Below are 16,195 nucleotides of genomic sequence, written 5' to 3' on the forward strand. Positions count from 1 at the left end.
CCCTTACTGCCGCCGGGGCTCGGAGGTGCCCAGCCGGCGAGGCTGCGGCCCCTCGGTCACCGCCAGGGCCCGCCCGTTACCGGCTGCCGGGAACGCTGCCCGCGGGGCCGGCGCGCGCGGGGGCCGGCGCTCCCCGCTTCTCCCGGAAGTTCCGCCGGGGAGGGCGGACGTGTCGATGCGGAGTCGCCGCCGCCATGGCGGAGCCGAGCCGGCTGGAGCGGCTGGAGCGGCGCGTGCGGGAGCTGGAGGCGGAACTGGCCCGCGAGAGGCGGCCGCCGCGGGCCCCCATCGAGAGCATGAGCGCCGAGGTGACGGACTCCAACCCCTACAGGTGCCGCCGCCGCGGAGACTCAGCCGGGACGGGGGGGGCGGGGCGCCGGCCGGGCACGGGGCGGCGGCGGGTGATGCTTTAATGTTATGTCTTAATGTTTTGAGGGAGTTAATCTAATTTAAGGGATCAGAAAACACTGGAAGAGTCGTCGCCGACCTGCTGGCATATTGCTCTTTGAACAAAAAACCGTGGGCTTTGATTCTGTAAATCCAGGACTCATTTACTACAATAGCGGTAGGCTCTCCCGATTTCACTGCTGTTACTCACGCCAAAAAGAAAAAAAAAAAAAAAAAAAGCGTGTGAGCTTCTGCGGGGTTAGCACTCTGTTGCTCTTCTATTAGGGCAATATCTACAAGATATCTATGTCATTTAGACTGTATCTAGCTGGCAGTCCCAGCTGCTGTGAGAACTGCAGGCTTGAGTTTGTCGTTTGGCTGACTTGTCTTTAAAATAAGTATGATTTTAAATATCTGAAAAACAAAATTACAATTAGAAATGTAGAGAACCTTTTGATAAAGCTATTGCTTTTTTTCTTTGTAGCCGTCTGATGGCATTAAAAAGAATGGGAATAGTCAAAGACTATGAGGTAGGATAATTTTTGCATTAAAATAACCTTTTTTTTTCCTCATTGGGATCACATTTGACATACTGATTTGTGTTTTATTTCTTTCTGCAGAAAATCCGTACCTTTACAGTTGCAGTAGTGGGTGTAGGTGGAGTTGGCAGCGTAACTGCTGAAATGTTGACAAGATGTGGCATTGGTAAGGTAATGACTTTTTTTTCCTTGTACGCCTTCATAGTAGATGGGCTATTTCTCTGTATGAAGAGATAGATAAGATTTCCCTTAGTTGGTTTTGTCCCAATAAAAGAATCTTGAAGCAAGCACTCAAGAATGACACTTGGGTAGACATCACGAATGAAGAGTCTTGGTGTCCTTCTTACACTAGTAAAATTGATTTACATAGGGCTTCGTTCTGTATCACATGGATGATTCTTGTTTGGATGCTTGTCTTCTCTGCACTCTTATAGGAGTCTATCTGTCTTACAATATTCATCATATGGGATTATCGCAATGGGAAAACAAAGAAAAAGGAGGAGGTAACTTGCACAGAAGATCAAGTCCTAGGTTACAAGGAGGAAAGGAGATATTAACAAAATGGAAGTGCATTAAATTTCAAACAGACAGTTTTGTCACAAAACTCAGTTTAACATGAAATTCTTAGAGGCTAAAAATTTAGCAGCAGTTAAAAAAAATCAATATGCATATAGATAGCAAGAACCTCAAGAGTTAATAACTAAAACAAAGAATTTGGGCAGGGGCCTGGATGTTTGTCTTTTCAGGCAAAAACTGACCATTTACTCTGGGAACTTAAGTTTCTCAGTAAGGACATGATACAATTTTTTTTTATTGTTATTATAAGGTTTGTTCTTTTTCTGAATTTCTCTTTTTCTGAAGGAGCATTTGCTGTAGGCCAGCATCTTGGGCCTAGGACAGGACACTGGGCTACTAACTGAGAATTTATAATAATGCATGCGTCAGTGAATTATCTAGTTATCTTAAGTGCATCGAAATACATGCCAAGACACAAATGAAAGAAATTACATATTTCCAGTTAATGTCATAATGACAGGTAGGAGTGTGAGAACACAGTTGATCGTATTTGTCTCCATGTAGATAATCTCTTGAATATTCTGCTTAGCTTAGATCAAATTAACAAATTGCCTTTTATTAACAGTGATTTTCATGACTTAAAAAATCAGTTCCTGGTGAATGGCAATTAGAATTCAGTCTTACAATCAGCACTTATTACATTTTATAATTTAGTATAAAATTTATAGTATATATTATATGTATATGTAATTATTATAGTTCTCAGAATTCAGCACTTACAGTGCAGGTTTGGGAGGTTTGCTGGGTTTTTTGTTCGTTTGTTTGTTTTCTTTCAAGGATGAGTTTTGCTATTTAAAATGGCTTACTATAGTGCTTTGGTTGCAGAGTCTTTAGGAAGTCACATATGTTGATATGATCTTTATTGTAGCTGCTTCTGTTTGATTATGACAAAGTGGAATTGGCAAACATGAACAGACTCTTCTTCCAACCTCATCAAGCTGGATTAAGTAAAGTGCAAGCAGCAGAACATACTTTGAGGTATGTATTTAGAAAAGTGGGTATCAAAATATATTTACCCAGGAAGCTATTATGCAAGTGATTAGAAGTGAAATATCTGTTGCTAAAGCGGCATGGTCTAATTTAGAAATTTTGGTATAAAATATCAGTGGAAATGGTTGATACTTTAATGACATTTTTGTATTGGCAAAAAGCTTAATGTAATTGTACTTTTTTCAGTATAGCTAATTTTGCTTAGAAGATTTTTATACCACTTTAGTAGGCTTTTTTCCTGATCTAATCTGTGAATTTTTGTCCATATGGGCATATTAGACTTCAGACTGGAATTTTAAGACTAGCAACACTTGTGAAGTTAGGAAGTAGGGTGCAAGTTACCCTTGTATTTGTTAGTGCTGACCCTTTTTGTTTCCTCTATAAGGAATATTAACCCTGATGTTCAGTTTGAAGTACATAACTACAACATCACAACGCTGGACAACTTCCAACATTTCATGGATAGAATAAGGTAAAATCTGTCAACAAAAGCATATAGCTAACTTATGCTGGTGTTTGGTTCTAAATACAGCCTCGCATTTTCATTGAAAATTTTTTTAATTTAGTAACTCCCAACCGAAAACCAGTGGGAAATATGTGCATATGAAGACACATTTTTGCGTAGTCCTCAAGAGATTGTGCTAAGGAACATTTATTTTTGCTGTAAAGTAGTGATACATCATATTAGTGCATCGTTAGATTTCCAATCAAATTTTGTTAAGCTATGAGTCATGTCGGCTTTTCCATTACAGCACAACAAATCACACTTTGTCTGCTCTGGTAGTTTAAGGTATGCTTCATAGAATAAAGAAAGAAAATAGTTATTAGCCTATCTCACAGGTGAGTTCTGAAACAACTTTTTCCTATTTGCAGGTATGTTGTACAAAGATAAACTATTTCTCCTAATATTTTGTACTGCATTTTTTCACTTGTGAGAGATGCAAGTGTATACTATACAAAACTTGCCTTAATCTAAAATGTCCATATATTTGAATGCCAGCTTCAGTGTGCTGCTGTTCCTGGCAGCTGTTTTTACTGCTGAAATACAATGCTAATTGTGTGAGTGCAAAAGAAGGTACAAGTTTTGTTAGAAATATACTTCCTGTGTATTTCTCTAATCTAAAGATGCATGTTGATTGTGATGTTGGTATTTTGGCCCACTAGCAATTTCATGCAAACTTCTGATACTAATTTCAGTAACGGTGCGCTAGAGGAAGGGAAACCTGTCGATCTTGTTCTAAGCTGCGTGGACAACTTTGAAGCTCGCATGGCAATTAACACGGTAAGGCCATCTAGGGCATGCTTGGACTCTTGATGAGCTTGTGGAGCAAGTATTTTTCCTCCACAATAGTTGGAAATTGTAGGGACTAGAGAAAAGACAGGACTTTACCAAGAATCTTTTGAGAAAGTTCCTCCTCATGTTTCTTCAAATTAATCTGAGCTTTCATCCAGTCCTTGTAAAACACATTCTATGTGTATAAGTACAACTGTAGTGTTTTAAGTGCCTAGCAGATAATGCTTAGTAAAGAAGTGTTGTAAACCTTCTCTGAATTTCCAAATTATTTTCTCTATATGAATGTAGTATCAAAGCCTAGCATGTTTAATCTTATAAGCTTCCTTAAAACCATGTGTAGCTAATTGTACACTTCATATGACTTTATATATAAAAAGTCATTAAGGTTGTGCACCTAATCAAACTGTTTTTCTTTACAGTAGCACCCAGCACAGAAGATTATGCAAAATGCATGTTTTCTGTTATCATTCAGCTAACTGATCTACAAATTATATATACTGAATGTGCACAGATACGCTGTATCCGTGCCAGTAAAAGTATGTGATGTAGTGTGTCCAGTTAGATTTGGGAGTGTGGATCTAGTAACTGGATTTCTAATGCCTCTATCCATTCAGTACTGTCTTTGTTTTAACAGATCTTCATGCAAGCACAAAGGCCTAGCTTCATGAGGACAACTTCAATTTGTCCTTTCATTTTTACTCTTAGTTTCTTTCCTGCCTTTTCTGTTCTTCTTCTTGACTAATAATCTTCTGGCTTTAAGACAGAAAGGCTTTATGTTTAATCAGTCTCAATTTACAAATTGTTTTTCCATTAAACGTATACTTTGCTGATGTGTGCATTTCTGTTTTTTTAAGGCCTGCAATGAACTTGGACAAATCTGGATGGAATCTGGAGTGAGTGAAAATGCAGTGTCAGGACATATACAGCTGATCATACCTGGTGAATCTGCTTGTTTTGCGGTATGCAGTGCTCTGCAGGATTGCTGTTTTTTTCCTTTTTGAAACAGGACTGGGGGTATGAAGATCAGCTGGCTAGTGAATGTGATCCTGGCACAGCTGATGGGAGTAGCTTAAAATACAGTATTTGTGTGGTCTGTGTTTTAATGCATTTTTAAAACTGAATTTCTTTATTTCCCACAGTGTGCTCCTCCACTTGTAGTTGCTGCAAATATTGATGAGAAAACATTAAAACGAGAAGGAGTTTGTGCAGCTAGTCTTCCTACCACTATGGGTGTTGTGGCGGGAATTCTTGTACAGAATGTTCTGAAGTAAGTGACTGAGTTGCTGCTGCTCGGTGTGTACAGCACTATGGTATGAAGAACTCTGAAGGCATCTTTCATAATGATTGGTCTGATTCTTTTTAAATATCTGTGGCTTATATCTGTGGCTTATTTCCTAAGGGAAAAGAAAGGTCTTAAGAGTTTTCCTAAGAGTTCTTACTGTGTATGCACACAGGTGGTGTGTGTGTGTGCGTTTCCTCTTAGTTCTGTATTTAAACAAGCTCCCATTTGATGACATTGACCTACGGGCAGAAATGACAGAGGGCTAAATCACCTTTGAAATTTTGTACATGAACAAAGAAGAAACAATTTATCTTGCAGCCATGGTATTACAAAAATCTGAGGTGAAACAAAAACAGTTATACAGCAATATGAAATATTTTATTATTTTTCAAAATTACTGTCACATGACTTCAGCTGTTTTAAAAAAAAAACTGCATCTCTCTGCAAGAAAAATTTTTGAACAATTTTTTATGTTTTATTCCATTTCAAAATGATGCGTCATCTTTTCCCAGCATCTTATTATCAAAACTTACCAACACCATGCAGGTGTTTTCCCTTCAGTTCTCTCAGTGCTTAAACTTTGGAAGTGGCTGCACACAGTATTCAAAGTTGTGCTTAAATATATCTAGAAAATAGGATCTTATTTTGTTTAGCCAGTTTTTAGCCTTAGCTTGGTTTTGTCAGAGTTGTCCAAAAATTTCTAGTTTCTGTTTGCCATTATACCTATATACAACAAAGCTTTGTTTTCAGTTGTGCAGACAGGTATTGCATAGAACTGCATAGCAACAGCTGTTTGTCTTTAATGAAGAAGGCAAGTTTCAAATGTTACACTTTGAATTAAACTTGCATTTGTATTGCAAATTTGACCCTGGAGAGAGGGTGATTAGGCTTGTTCTGATCAGCTGTTTAAAACTCTTCCTTCCTAATACCTGGCATCTGAATCTATCAAGCAGAAATGAGTTTGGGCATAGGGGAAAATTACTTACATATTACTCTAAACATATTTTTTCAGAGACTGTAGCTGAGTTGTTTTCACACAAACACACCAACGCACCACAAGAGGACCTGATTCTGTATTGATGCAGCTATGCTGTTGTCAGTAACTCAAGTGACCACCGCTTATTGTAGGACAATTGCAGTAACTTTTTACTACTTCACTTACTGGTCAGTGGTATGAATGTTGCACTGCAGAAGCTCTTTAAGGAAAAAAAATGATTGCCTGAGCAATTGAACTCTTATGTTTGCATCCATATATAAGGACCTGCTTTCTCATTTTGTTTTTCTAGATATTTGCTGAATTTTGGCACTGTGAGTTATTATCTTGGTTACAACGCAATGCAGGATTTCTTTCCAACTATGGCTATGAAGCCAAACCCACAATGTGGTGACCAAAATTGCAGAAAACAGCAGGAAAATTATAAGGTAAAAATGGTCTTATGCTTTAGTAAAGTCTTGAGGACAAAGCAAGCTATGGAACTGTAGTGAAAGAAAACTGTCATCGCTACTTCAGTTTTCAGTGGCCTCATCTTCATGTGATTACATGAATTTCTAAAAATACTTACAGTTATCGTAAAGGTAGGCAAAGTGATCTGCATGCAGTTATATCAGATAAGATGTTCTTCTGCAGTAACTGCTCAACCTTTCTGGTAGTTCTATGTTACTGTCTTTGAGTGATAACTTTTTTTTTTTATTTTGTTTTTGCTTGTACTTTGCCTTTTTATGCCTAAGGAAGTTCTAAACTGTGACTGCATATCTTAAAATAATTGTGAAATATTAAATTTGATCTTTCTTACTCTTGTTGAAAATTGGACTGTTGTATATATTACTAGTTTTTCTGTGTTCTTTCTTCAGAAGAAAGCAGCTGTGCAATCAAAACAAGAAGTAATAGAACAGGAAGAAGAAATAGTACATGAAGACAATGACTGGGGTAAGTAATCAAGTAGAGACTAAATGATGTCACCAGTATCAAGTATTTCAATTGTAGTCTTCATTTTGAGTGAACACAGTATAGGGTACTTCTCACACTTCCTATTTTCTGTAGCTTACACTGCTTGATCACTGTTGGCTTTTCACTGGTTTTGATAGTAATACGAACACAAATTGATGATGCAGTTTTAGTAGTATACTGAGCAGACCTGAGGCTCAGGAGTTAACAATGTTTAAGTAAAGTAGTTTCTCAGATGATGATATGAAGATGTCAAAACATGTATTCATTAGATTATGGGTACCTTTAATACACAAAGTGAGTCTTTGTTTTGTGTCTCAATTTACTTGTGTTTTCCTTTTAAATCTGAAGAGCATTTGTCATTTCCACCACCACTTACACTAAGGCATCCTCATAGTTCTTTATATTCCTCTGAGGACTTTAAATTTGAAAGAATTGTTCTTAAGAAACTGTAAGCACTTTTTTTTATAAACATGTCAAGAATGCATATGCATGTTCTGTTTATTACATTATATAGAGAATAATCCTACCTTACCATTGGGAAAAACTGTCCTCACAATAATATTTAAACTGTGAGAAAATAAAGTTCTATAGAAATGCACTTCTTGCCCATAAGGTACAGGTATGCAATCATTTCATATATTCTAAAGGGAAAACTTTTGCATTGATAATGGGGATGCAGTAGTTAGAAGCAGGAAGATCTTCTGTTTCAAATTTTCTGTATTTCAGAAAAGTAGCTGAAATTTTTCTCTAACATATTGATTAAAGAACTCTTTATTTTAATTTTTAATGGGGTTCTCAATTCTTTTTAATGCAAAGGCATCGAATTAGTGTCAGAAATTTCAGAAGAGGAGCTGAGGGCTGCTTCTGGTCCAGTACCTGATCTTCCAGAGGGAATTACTGTAGCATATACTATCCCAAACAAGGTAACTTGCACTCCACCATTTATTTTTTTAGAATACACTTATTTTTGAAGTATATCATATACATTAAATTTATAATAGCTATCAGTTTGGGTACTGTTTAAATCTAAAATAAAATTCCATCTTAAACAATTCCAGTAAAACTGTATCTCAGCCCATTCCACTGATGTTTTCTATGATCCAGTCTCAATTGTTCTTCTGAAAAATAAATTTGTTTATTTAAAGTTAATGTGAATGTAGTTTTGAGGTGACAGAAGTGAATGTATTTCATATTTTGTGTTCTGGTTGCAAGCAGACATGATTTTCTCAGCTGATATTTTGGTGACTAATATTTTTTACCATATTTGTCTTTTAAAAAGATTATGTAGTCAAAGTGAAATTAATATAGTTGGAGAACACAATTTTTATGTATTGCTGCCAGAACATTCTAAATCCTAATCAGAATGGAACATACCATTTGTAGACCACTTTGCTTTTAAACCACTGGAGCCCAATCTTACAACTGGGTTCTTGGTTCTAAGGAAATGGTATTGCATAACTGAAATAAATGTTACTGGGGGGACGGGGGTGTTTGTGTGGTATTTTTATTGCTAAGTTTTTCTCCTGTTCCTAACAGGAAGAGAATGCTGTAACTGATGAAACAGTGGCAGAGTCTGAGGAAAGCCTAGAAGAACTCATGGCCAAAATGAAAAACATGTAGCAAAATGTATTAAATTTCTGGGAATGTGGATTGACATTGGATTATGAGGAAAAACAGACCTTTTTTTTTTCCACTGAAACTTATTTTGAACTTCTGATGAAATGGAACTGTTACTTGGGGTGGGGGGAAGAGACAGTTACTTTGTTTATTTTTGTCTGCCTATTCACATGTCTTCAAAATACAAAGTGCTGTTGAAGTTCTGTAAGTTTTAACTTCTCAACATTTCTAGGGTCCAGATACTCAGTGGAAAATTAAGGGTGATAGATAAACTATCAAAAGTTAGCATAGCACGTTATCTGCAATGTCATGTCATCAACTGAGCAGATAGTATCAGACAAGTGAAATGTGCACTCTGCTTGAGTGGACTGAATAGGTCAATGGCTGATGATAGTGCCTCACTCATATTGCTGCTTCCAATCTTCCATGCACAGGTACTAGTTACTTTTCACTGGTCTTTGTTTAAATTCTTGGCATGGATTGTGCTGTGGTTATTTTTTGTGAGTAAATGGAACATTTTAGCCTTTTCATCACTGAGATGGAATATATTTTTAAATTTCTCTGGTTTTGTCAGTTTTACTACTGCAAGTTCTTAAATAGCTGCATATATGTTTCCCCTGCGATCATGCTTTTGAATATGCCGTAACAAGGCATAAGAGTGTTTTTGTTAGTGGATGACTGTGCTAGCTGACAGGGTATTAACATGTCATCACTTCAGCTGGCAGATGATCCTTATGATGAAATCCATAAGAACTACCAATAACACTGGAATGCATAGGAGATTTTGTCTCTCTCTTTGAAAATCTAAATATTTTATTTTTGTTCATTTCTAAAAGCTTAACTATAATTCTGAACCACTCCCATCTCATGGGGTATATTAGAGAATACTTAATCTGAGTTGCATATTAAAGTTTCTAAAATTAGATGCTCTAAACTTTTAATGTTGCAGATATCTTCAGTGGAGTAGCTGAGCTATTGTTTTTGTCTTGTAAATAATGTTAGTACAGTAGTACTAACTTTTAAATTATCATGTATTAAACTGATCTGTAAATTATCCTGTAAATGTACACATTCTGTATTGCCAGTACCCTACAGATGACTAATATACTGGAAGTACCAATTTAAGATATTTTAACTGCTCTAGTTGTCTATTGCAGAACTCTGTTGCTATTTAGATTTGGCTTAGAAGAAGGTACATTTCATTCTCTAATGTAATGCAAGTATTTCCAACTTCTGCTGTTCAGAAACCTTTTCAGCACAGGATGATACCAACACAGAACTGCCTATTACATGGCAGTAGCAGTATCCAGCTACTAGTATTTTGAAGATGCTTCTGTTTCTTAGGATAGCTGAATGAATACTTGGTTAAAAATTCATTTCTCACTGCTGAGCTCTTAAGCAATAGTTACAAGCTTCAAACTCTGTTCCCTCCATAGTTCATGCTAGAGAATATTTAAACAAAAATAATCTTTGAAGCTACTGGGGCTTTTTAGAGGAGAGATGTATTATACTATAAAACAGAAGATGTGGTTTAGGTTGAGTTCAGTTCTGGAGAGACTACATTTTAGGAATTAACTGTACAGAGCAAGGGGAAATAAAACAGTGAGATTAAAAAGGTACACACTTGAACTGGCATCAGAGAGAGTCCAGAGTCCATCATTCCAGAGTCTGCATTAGCTTGATCCAAGTGTCAATTTAAGTGTTACTTTTATTTCTTTATGACAGACTTTACCTTTCCTTTGGGAACAATAAAAATGAGGCACACACTTGACTCCGGAGATTGAGGCAAATAGTTGACTCATTTCTATGACGACTCAGTTAAGCTTGAGACTATTTGGCTGTAGACATCACTGCTATCACGTGATTGAAAGCTTTACAATAGACAACTGTTTACCATTTTATTTCATGTACAGTTCTAGGAGCAAACTAATATGTTATTGTCAGCACACCTTTTGGAGCATGCAAAAGGGTTCTTGTATTACTTTGTCACTTTCAACTAATGCACAAGAATTTGAAATCATTACAAAATAATCTGAGTGTACTAATGGTTAAAATTCAGTTCAGGACTGAAAAAAAATCAGCTTTAAGAATTTTTCCAATTAAAAAGGCATTTACAAGGATAATTCACTCTGACTGGAAAACCTAATAGAAAATCTATGATTTTTTGTTATGATGTAATAAATGAAGCGTATTGCAACAGTTAGTTGGGTTTTGTTCGTTTATTTGGCAATCTTAAAAACTTCCAATTTTTACAGTGTATTATGAATGTTATTGAGATGTTAGTATTCTGACTGTATTATTAAATCTTCATTGAATCTGAAGACTTTCTGTTTTGAGGTGGAGTTCTCCTGTATAGAAGTATTAAATATATTACAGCATTGGGCTTATACCAGATATACAAGTTACTCTTATGTGCATGATGTAAAACTACAAACACACGAGCAACTGTCTCGAGAGCACAGTCAACTGTGGTTATAGCCTCATAAGCAGCAAGATCCTCCACGATTAGTCATGATCGTGCTTTCCAGAAGAACTTTTCTTCAGGTTGTCAGGGAAAGCAAATTGCTCACTGTCTTTGTTAATGGACCATGGGTGGTTGCAACTTGCTACTTTTTAGGGACTGATTTTTCTTTCCAAAGTAACAGTGCAATTAAATTCACCTATGAATAAAGGGGAGAGAAGTAAATTGAGGAAAGAACAGTAACAGTTCAGAGTTGAAAACCATTCAGTGGGGAAAGCTTAATAGGACACTGAAGGTTCTTCTTCACTTAAATTATCAATGTGAAGGAAAACTGTTTAGGAGAGAAAGATACCATTACACGTGTTAAAATCTGAGCAGAGCTGACAGGCTACCCCAAGCACCTTCTAATGCATAACACTGTCCTTTATCGGATATAAGAGTAGGTAACAGAAACAAGTACAGGCTTTTGATTGAAGGAGAAGTCAGATGGTTTGGGGTTTTTGTTTGTTTCTTAACTCAGTAGCAATCCTGCAAAGAAAGAAGCCCATAAGGTAGTTGGAACACAGTGAAAAACTGTTTTGATCGGAACTGTTTTCTGAAGTAAGAAAAAATATCCAGAAAGCTATTACAAACTGTAGACTGTGGCTATATTATAATAGCTTCAAGTGCTATTTTTGAATTTTTTTAAACTAAATATTTAATGTTTGTTTAGAACAGTATGAAACTGGTAACTTGCCAAGTTACAGCGCTACCAAAATATTAAATCCCTTCCAATCAAAACAAAAGCTGGAAGAAGTTCATTTTAACTCCATTATAAAAACACAAAAAAGATTGTGGAAGATGCATACCCCTTTGAGATAAGGGTCATTTGCAGTTTAAAACTGGATCAAATATACATCAGTCACATCTGAAATATTATAGTGAGGTTTCAATTCATTTTTCACTTATATACCTTTTTATAATAAAAAGCTTTTTAATACGTATTTAAGCTGATTCACAGGCTTACACACTGAGTAAGAACAAACTTCAAATTGATACTTCCAGGTGACTAGGATATTAAGAAATACATGCTGTAGATTTGAGTAGCATCTGTTTATCTGATGACAAACTATTTTGCATCAGTGCGTTTTCTGGCTAATACAAGCCTTCTTGTATTTTAAGGGATTAAATGAGATTAAATAGTGAAAATAAATATCATTAGAGGGTAAACAACAGGAAATCACGTCATACTCATCTTCATTTAGTTCCTCATTGGAAATACTTCTACTAAGTGTAGCTGAATCTGACACCCTTCAGAAAGCTGTAACTGTAGATGATGATATATTTAGATGTATTTTCTTCCCAGGGAAATCACTCATTTTTGTGCAAGTCCCTTGAATATAAGCTTGCTTAAAGCTGAAACCAACCTGCACATAAAACTTTGGGTGGAACAGTATTTGACTTTTTCAAAATTAACTATCTATACAGAAACAACTTTAAAAACTTCTGAAGAGGCAGAAAGGGTTGACAAAACAAAAATACCTAAGTGGCCTAAGCCAGGCTATTGCAACATAGAAATAAGAACTGCCATGTAGAGTATGTACAATTAGTTCAACCTATCTTTGTTGTTATAATCCCGGCTCTTGGCCTAAGAGGTATCAAAGTACCATGTTTTTGGCATTAGCTATAACTTCAGCAAGTAATTAATATGCATGTCTATATACAGTGAAAGAAACTCAGTTTGTACCATACAGTCTGTAAAGTTAACATGAAAGGATTTCAATCTTAAACATGTTTCCCTTTTCATTCCGGAAGATAGTTTTAGGTCCCAAGATACTATTTTATTCCAGGAAATGTAGATTTTCTTAATATTTTTATGTCTAACTTAAAATGCCAATAGAGACTACCTTTAAATTTGAGCAGCATTATATCACCTTTGTCCATGTTCCAGGAAAACATTTGGTGACAATGCACTTTTCAAACTGAATGTATCTCCACTTGATGAATGCCGGGAAGTTGCTTTTCCACCTATCAACAAAGTCTCTGCTTCTTTTATTTCCATAGCTCTCTTGTAAAGTTCAGCTGCCTTCTCAAAATCTCCCCCTTCATAGCTTTGGGAGAAGAGTAGAACAAAGTTGAAATAAACAAAAGAAATCTCTCAATTCACTCAGTCTGAAATGCACACACTGCTACCAGCAAATGTAGTTAAGGCTATCTGCTTCCTTAACAAACATGCAATTCTAGTATGTTTTATCTACAAATTTTTTTTAGTAATTCCCCCTTCATATGCCCAGAATTTATACTCTTACCTGAGCACAGCCAAGTTCTTTAGAGTTTCTCCCACACGAGGATGCATATGACCAAAGCTGTCTTCATAAATCTTTAATGCACGTTCATAAAGAGGTGAAGCTTCAATCTGCTTTTTCTTTGGTTAGTAGAAAGTTGTTTGTTAGAAAGCTGTATTATATTTGTCCTTTTTTCCCCACATCCTACAAGTACATCCTAGATACAAATTCATGCATGTTCAAACAGAAAAGGTCTTCTGAGTTTTTTTTTGAAACTACTGTTGACAGATGAAGAAGATGATTGAGACTGTCAAAGCAGTTGACTTTCACTTGCAAATCCAGTTCCCATTTTTAGGGTCTGGACTGCTTAGGCAGTTTTGAAAACTTCAGCCTACGTACCTGAATGTTTTGAGTTGTCAAACACTCTTTAAGCATTTAACCTGAACCACCTTTAATCCCTGCTTAAAAACAGATAGGCAGACTACAAAAATGTAGAAAACAAGAAAACAATCTACAGCTTGCTCCTACTGATGCTAAGTAAGGAATCTGGTAACAGGCTGATTACATTTCCTCGAATCTCATGTTAATGTGGACTACAAAGTCAACGGGTGTAACCATCTCAGATTTTTAGTTACAGAGTCACAGTTGATCAAGGTGGACACTTGTCATTCATGGACATATATTTCAAGAGGTAACATTTACCACTGAGCCAGTGGTGTAGCTGTGCTCCATCCTGCTGGGAGGACTGCTGTATTGCGGGAAGTACTATATTCTAGCTGTAGTCTTAAAATCGTGCAGGCATTTTGAATAATTTAAAGAGCATTAGCCTGAGTGTCCTTGTGTAATGCCAGTCACAGCAAATACCTATTGCCTGCATATATTTTCCTTGCCCATTTATAAAATGGAACCTAAGAATTGGCGAGTCCTATAAGGAGTTCTCTTTTAAATGCAATTACGTTCCTTTGAGATCATTCAGGTGCACTCATAAGAAAAGGCCTTAGATAGGAATAATAAACGTGTAAGACATGAAGAACTTACCATCTGACAATAAAGAACAGCAAGATTCACCAAAGCAGTAGCTACACTAGGGTGTTTTGGGCCAAATGATTTCTGTCGAATTTCAACAGCTAGTTCATACAGAGGAACAGCCTTGTCAAGTTTTCCCTAGAAAATAACCAAGAAAGAATGATTCTGCTATCTTCATGTACCAGAATGATAACAGCAAAATCTTTTTACAATAAAAAGCTTGGAGAAGTTGAAATTATTTCCAGAAGAAGGGTTTAACTTTGGTCAACTCAGTTATATTCAGCACAGATTCTTTACTGTGAATATTAGGACCTACTTTTGCAAAATACTGAGTATATTCAACTCTCAGTGAAATCCTTACATTTAAATTAAAACAATTACGTATGCTGCAGGATTGGGAATGTGTTTCTTGGCTGTGGCTACTATTGGCTACATCTTCCTTTTTTCAATATTTAATTTTTTCCACAAGTGTCTAATTCAGAAGACTTTAAAAAATATTTCAGTTTTATCCAAAAAATTTTCTCCATCTGCATTCCCTCATCCTGCCATAAGTGACAGAGCAGAGAGTTTATTTTGGTCTTAAAGGGCCTAAATTTTACTGGTGATACGGAAACGTAGGTGCCTTAACTTTTGAGCAGTTTTGAGCAGTTTTCTATTTACTAAAGTGGTGTTCACACTGTCTTCTTTGGAACACCTGCAGTGCTAAATGCCATTTCAAATACCTGTCTCTTCCCATTCACCGTACTGAGAATTTGGCTTCTTGACTTTGGTTCGCTGCCCCTCTTATTTTCCAACTAGTTTACTGTAGATAATTATTTTCCCAGTAAACCTGTTTTGCTTCAATTTTGAATCTGCTCACACATTAACTGGATATACTTGGGAAATACGCTTAGTTTTCCACTATTAGAACATGAATTCTCATACTTAATAGCAATTAGAAAAATCAGTAACTGCAAACTTCCATTGTATAATCCTTCATTATAATTGCAAACTTCAAGTTCAAACTTCATCCTTATTTCTTCAAAGCATCACCATGCTACAGTTGTGATGATCAGCAAGTCATATGAATTCAGTACTTATCTATAAATAATTGTCATTTTCTATATCGGACTCCTGTCCCTTTTCTTCCTCCACTCTTCCTTCTATCACTGGTTCACCATGCATTTTAATTTATGCTTCTTCAAACCGACAGAGAGCTGTTTGATGCAAATATGGAGTGCTTTTGCATAGTTACAGGTTTCTAGCAGCATCAAAATTCTAAACTGCAGTGAGCACAGAACACGTGACCCCAAACCATTTCACACAAAAACTAGCAGGCAACAGTTAATTGTGCAAAGCCCAGGAAAATTTGATCCAAGAGACGATCTTCAAAGATTCTTTTCTTTTTAAAGAATGGCAAAATGTGAAATACAAAAGAAAAAAATTTCTTGTTATCCTCCTCTGAATATGAACTTAGTTAGCTAGAAAACTAACTAAGCTAGAAAGCTAACCTGTATATGTGGAATCTTGTAACTGCCTGTCCAAAGACAGACTGAGATAAATAGTGCTAGAGCTAGACATCACTCATACACTGATGATAAAGAATGGTTAGAGTGATCAACTGCAAACACTAACTTTCAGAAAGCATTCTGAAATGATGAAACTCAGAGAAGTTTATACTACTGTTAACTTTATTCTGTGCAGATAGAGTTTCCAACAGGGAAGAACTCTCATCTTTCACTGAACCAAACCAAGCTGAAAGTGGCTCAGCCACACAGTTTATTTGTAAAGTATTGTCTACCTCACAAGTCTTAAAGTTACTGTCAGTTCAA

General features: G+C 36.3%; 2 protein-coding genes across 9 annotated transcripts in view; one reads left to right on the plus strand and one right to left on the minus strand.

The window, feature by feature from the left end:
- Positions 1 to 103: 103 nt before the first annotated feature.
- Positions 104 to 10,836, plus strand: UBA5 (ubiquitin like modifier activating enzyme 5). Of its 2 annotated transcripts, none has more exons than XM_026094055.2 (12): positions 104 to 331; positions 872 to 917; positions 1,008 to 1,097; positions 2,371 to 2,480; positions 2,878 to 2,964; positions 3,690 to 3,774; positions 4,641 to 4,745; positions 4,926 to 5,053; positions 6,355 to 6,490; positions 6,920 to 6,995; positions 7,833 to 7,939; positions 8,553 to 10,836. In XM_026094055.2, exons 1-12 carry the CDS (start codon positions 195 to 197, stop codon positions 8,634 to 8,636), a joined length of 1,191 nt encoding a protein of 396 aa, XP_025949840.2. In that variant the 5' UTR covers positions 104 to 194; the 3' UTR covers positions 8,637 to 10,836. The 2 variants fall into 2 exon arrangements, with proteins under 2 accessions (XP_025949840.2, XP_064362483.1); XM_064506413.1 differs by lacking the exon at positions 104 to 331 and adding an exon at positions 423 to 565.
- A 1-nt stretch (position 10,837) lies between these two features.
- NPHP3 (nephrocystin 3) overlaps positions 10,838 to 16,195 on the minus strand; it is a 29,009-nt gene continuing 23,651 nt past the window's right edge. Inside the window, exons 25-28 of one of the 7 annotated variants that reach the window (XM_026094050.2) lie at positions 14,397 to 14,522; positions 13,383 to 13,498; positions 13,008 to 13,184; positions 10,838 to 11,293 (exon numbers count right to left, since the gene is read on the minus strand). In XM_026094050.2, the coding sequence (XP_025949835.2) occupies positions 11,290 to 11,293; positions 13,008 to 13,184; positions 13,383 to 13,498; positions 14,397 to 14,522 (423 nt within the window). In that variant the 3' untranslated portion in view covers positions 10,838 to 11,289. Of the gene's footprint in view, positions 12,401 to 12,980; positions 13,185 to 13,382; positions 13,499 to 14,396; positions 14,523 to 16,195 lie in introns of those variants that run through there. The other 6 variants (XM_064506410.1, XM_026094046.2, XM_026094048.2 and 3 more) reach the window with 6 other exon arrangements.

Source organism: Dromaius novaehollandiae, chromosome 2 (genome assembly GCF_036370855.1).
Source record: "Dromaius novaehollandiae isolate bDroNov1 chromosome 2, bDroNov1.hap1, whole genome shotgun sequence".
Lineage (NCBI taxonomy): Eukaryota > Metazoa > Chordata > Aves > Casuariiformes > Dromaiidae > Dromaius > Dromaius novaehollandiae.

What these genes read in the sequence shown, in the direction of transcription:
- UBA5 (XM_026094055.2), top strand. Translation starts at nt 195, where the DNA reads ATGGCGGAGCCGAGCCGGCTGGAGCGGCTGGAGCGGCGCGTGCGGGAG. An exon ending in GCAGCAGAACATACTTTGAG is followed by an intron (nt 2,481 to 2,877) that starts GTATGTATTTAG and finishes TTCCTCTATAAG; the next exon opens with GAATATTAACCCTGATGTTC. An exon ending in GTGAATCTGCTTGTTTTGCG is followed by an intron (nt 4,746 to 4,925) that starts GTATGCAGTGCT and finishes TATTTCCCACAG; the next exon opens with TGTGCTCCTCCACTTGTAGT.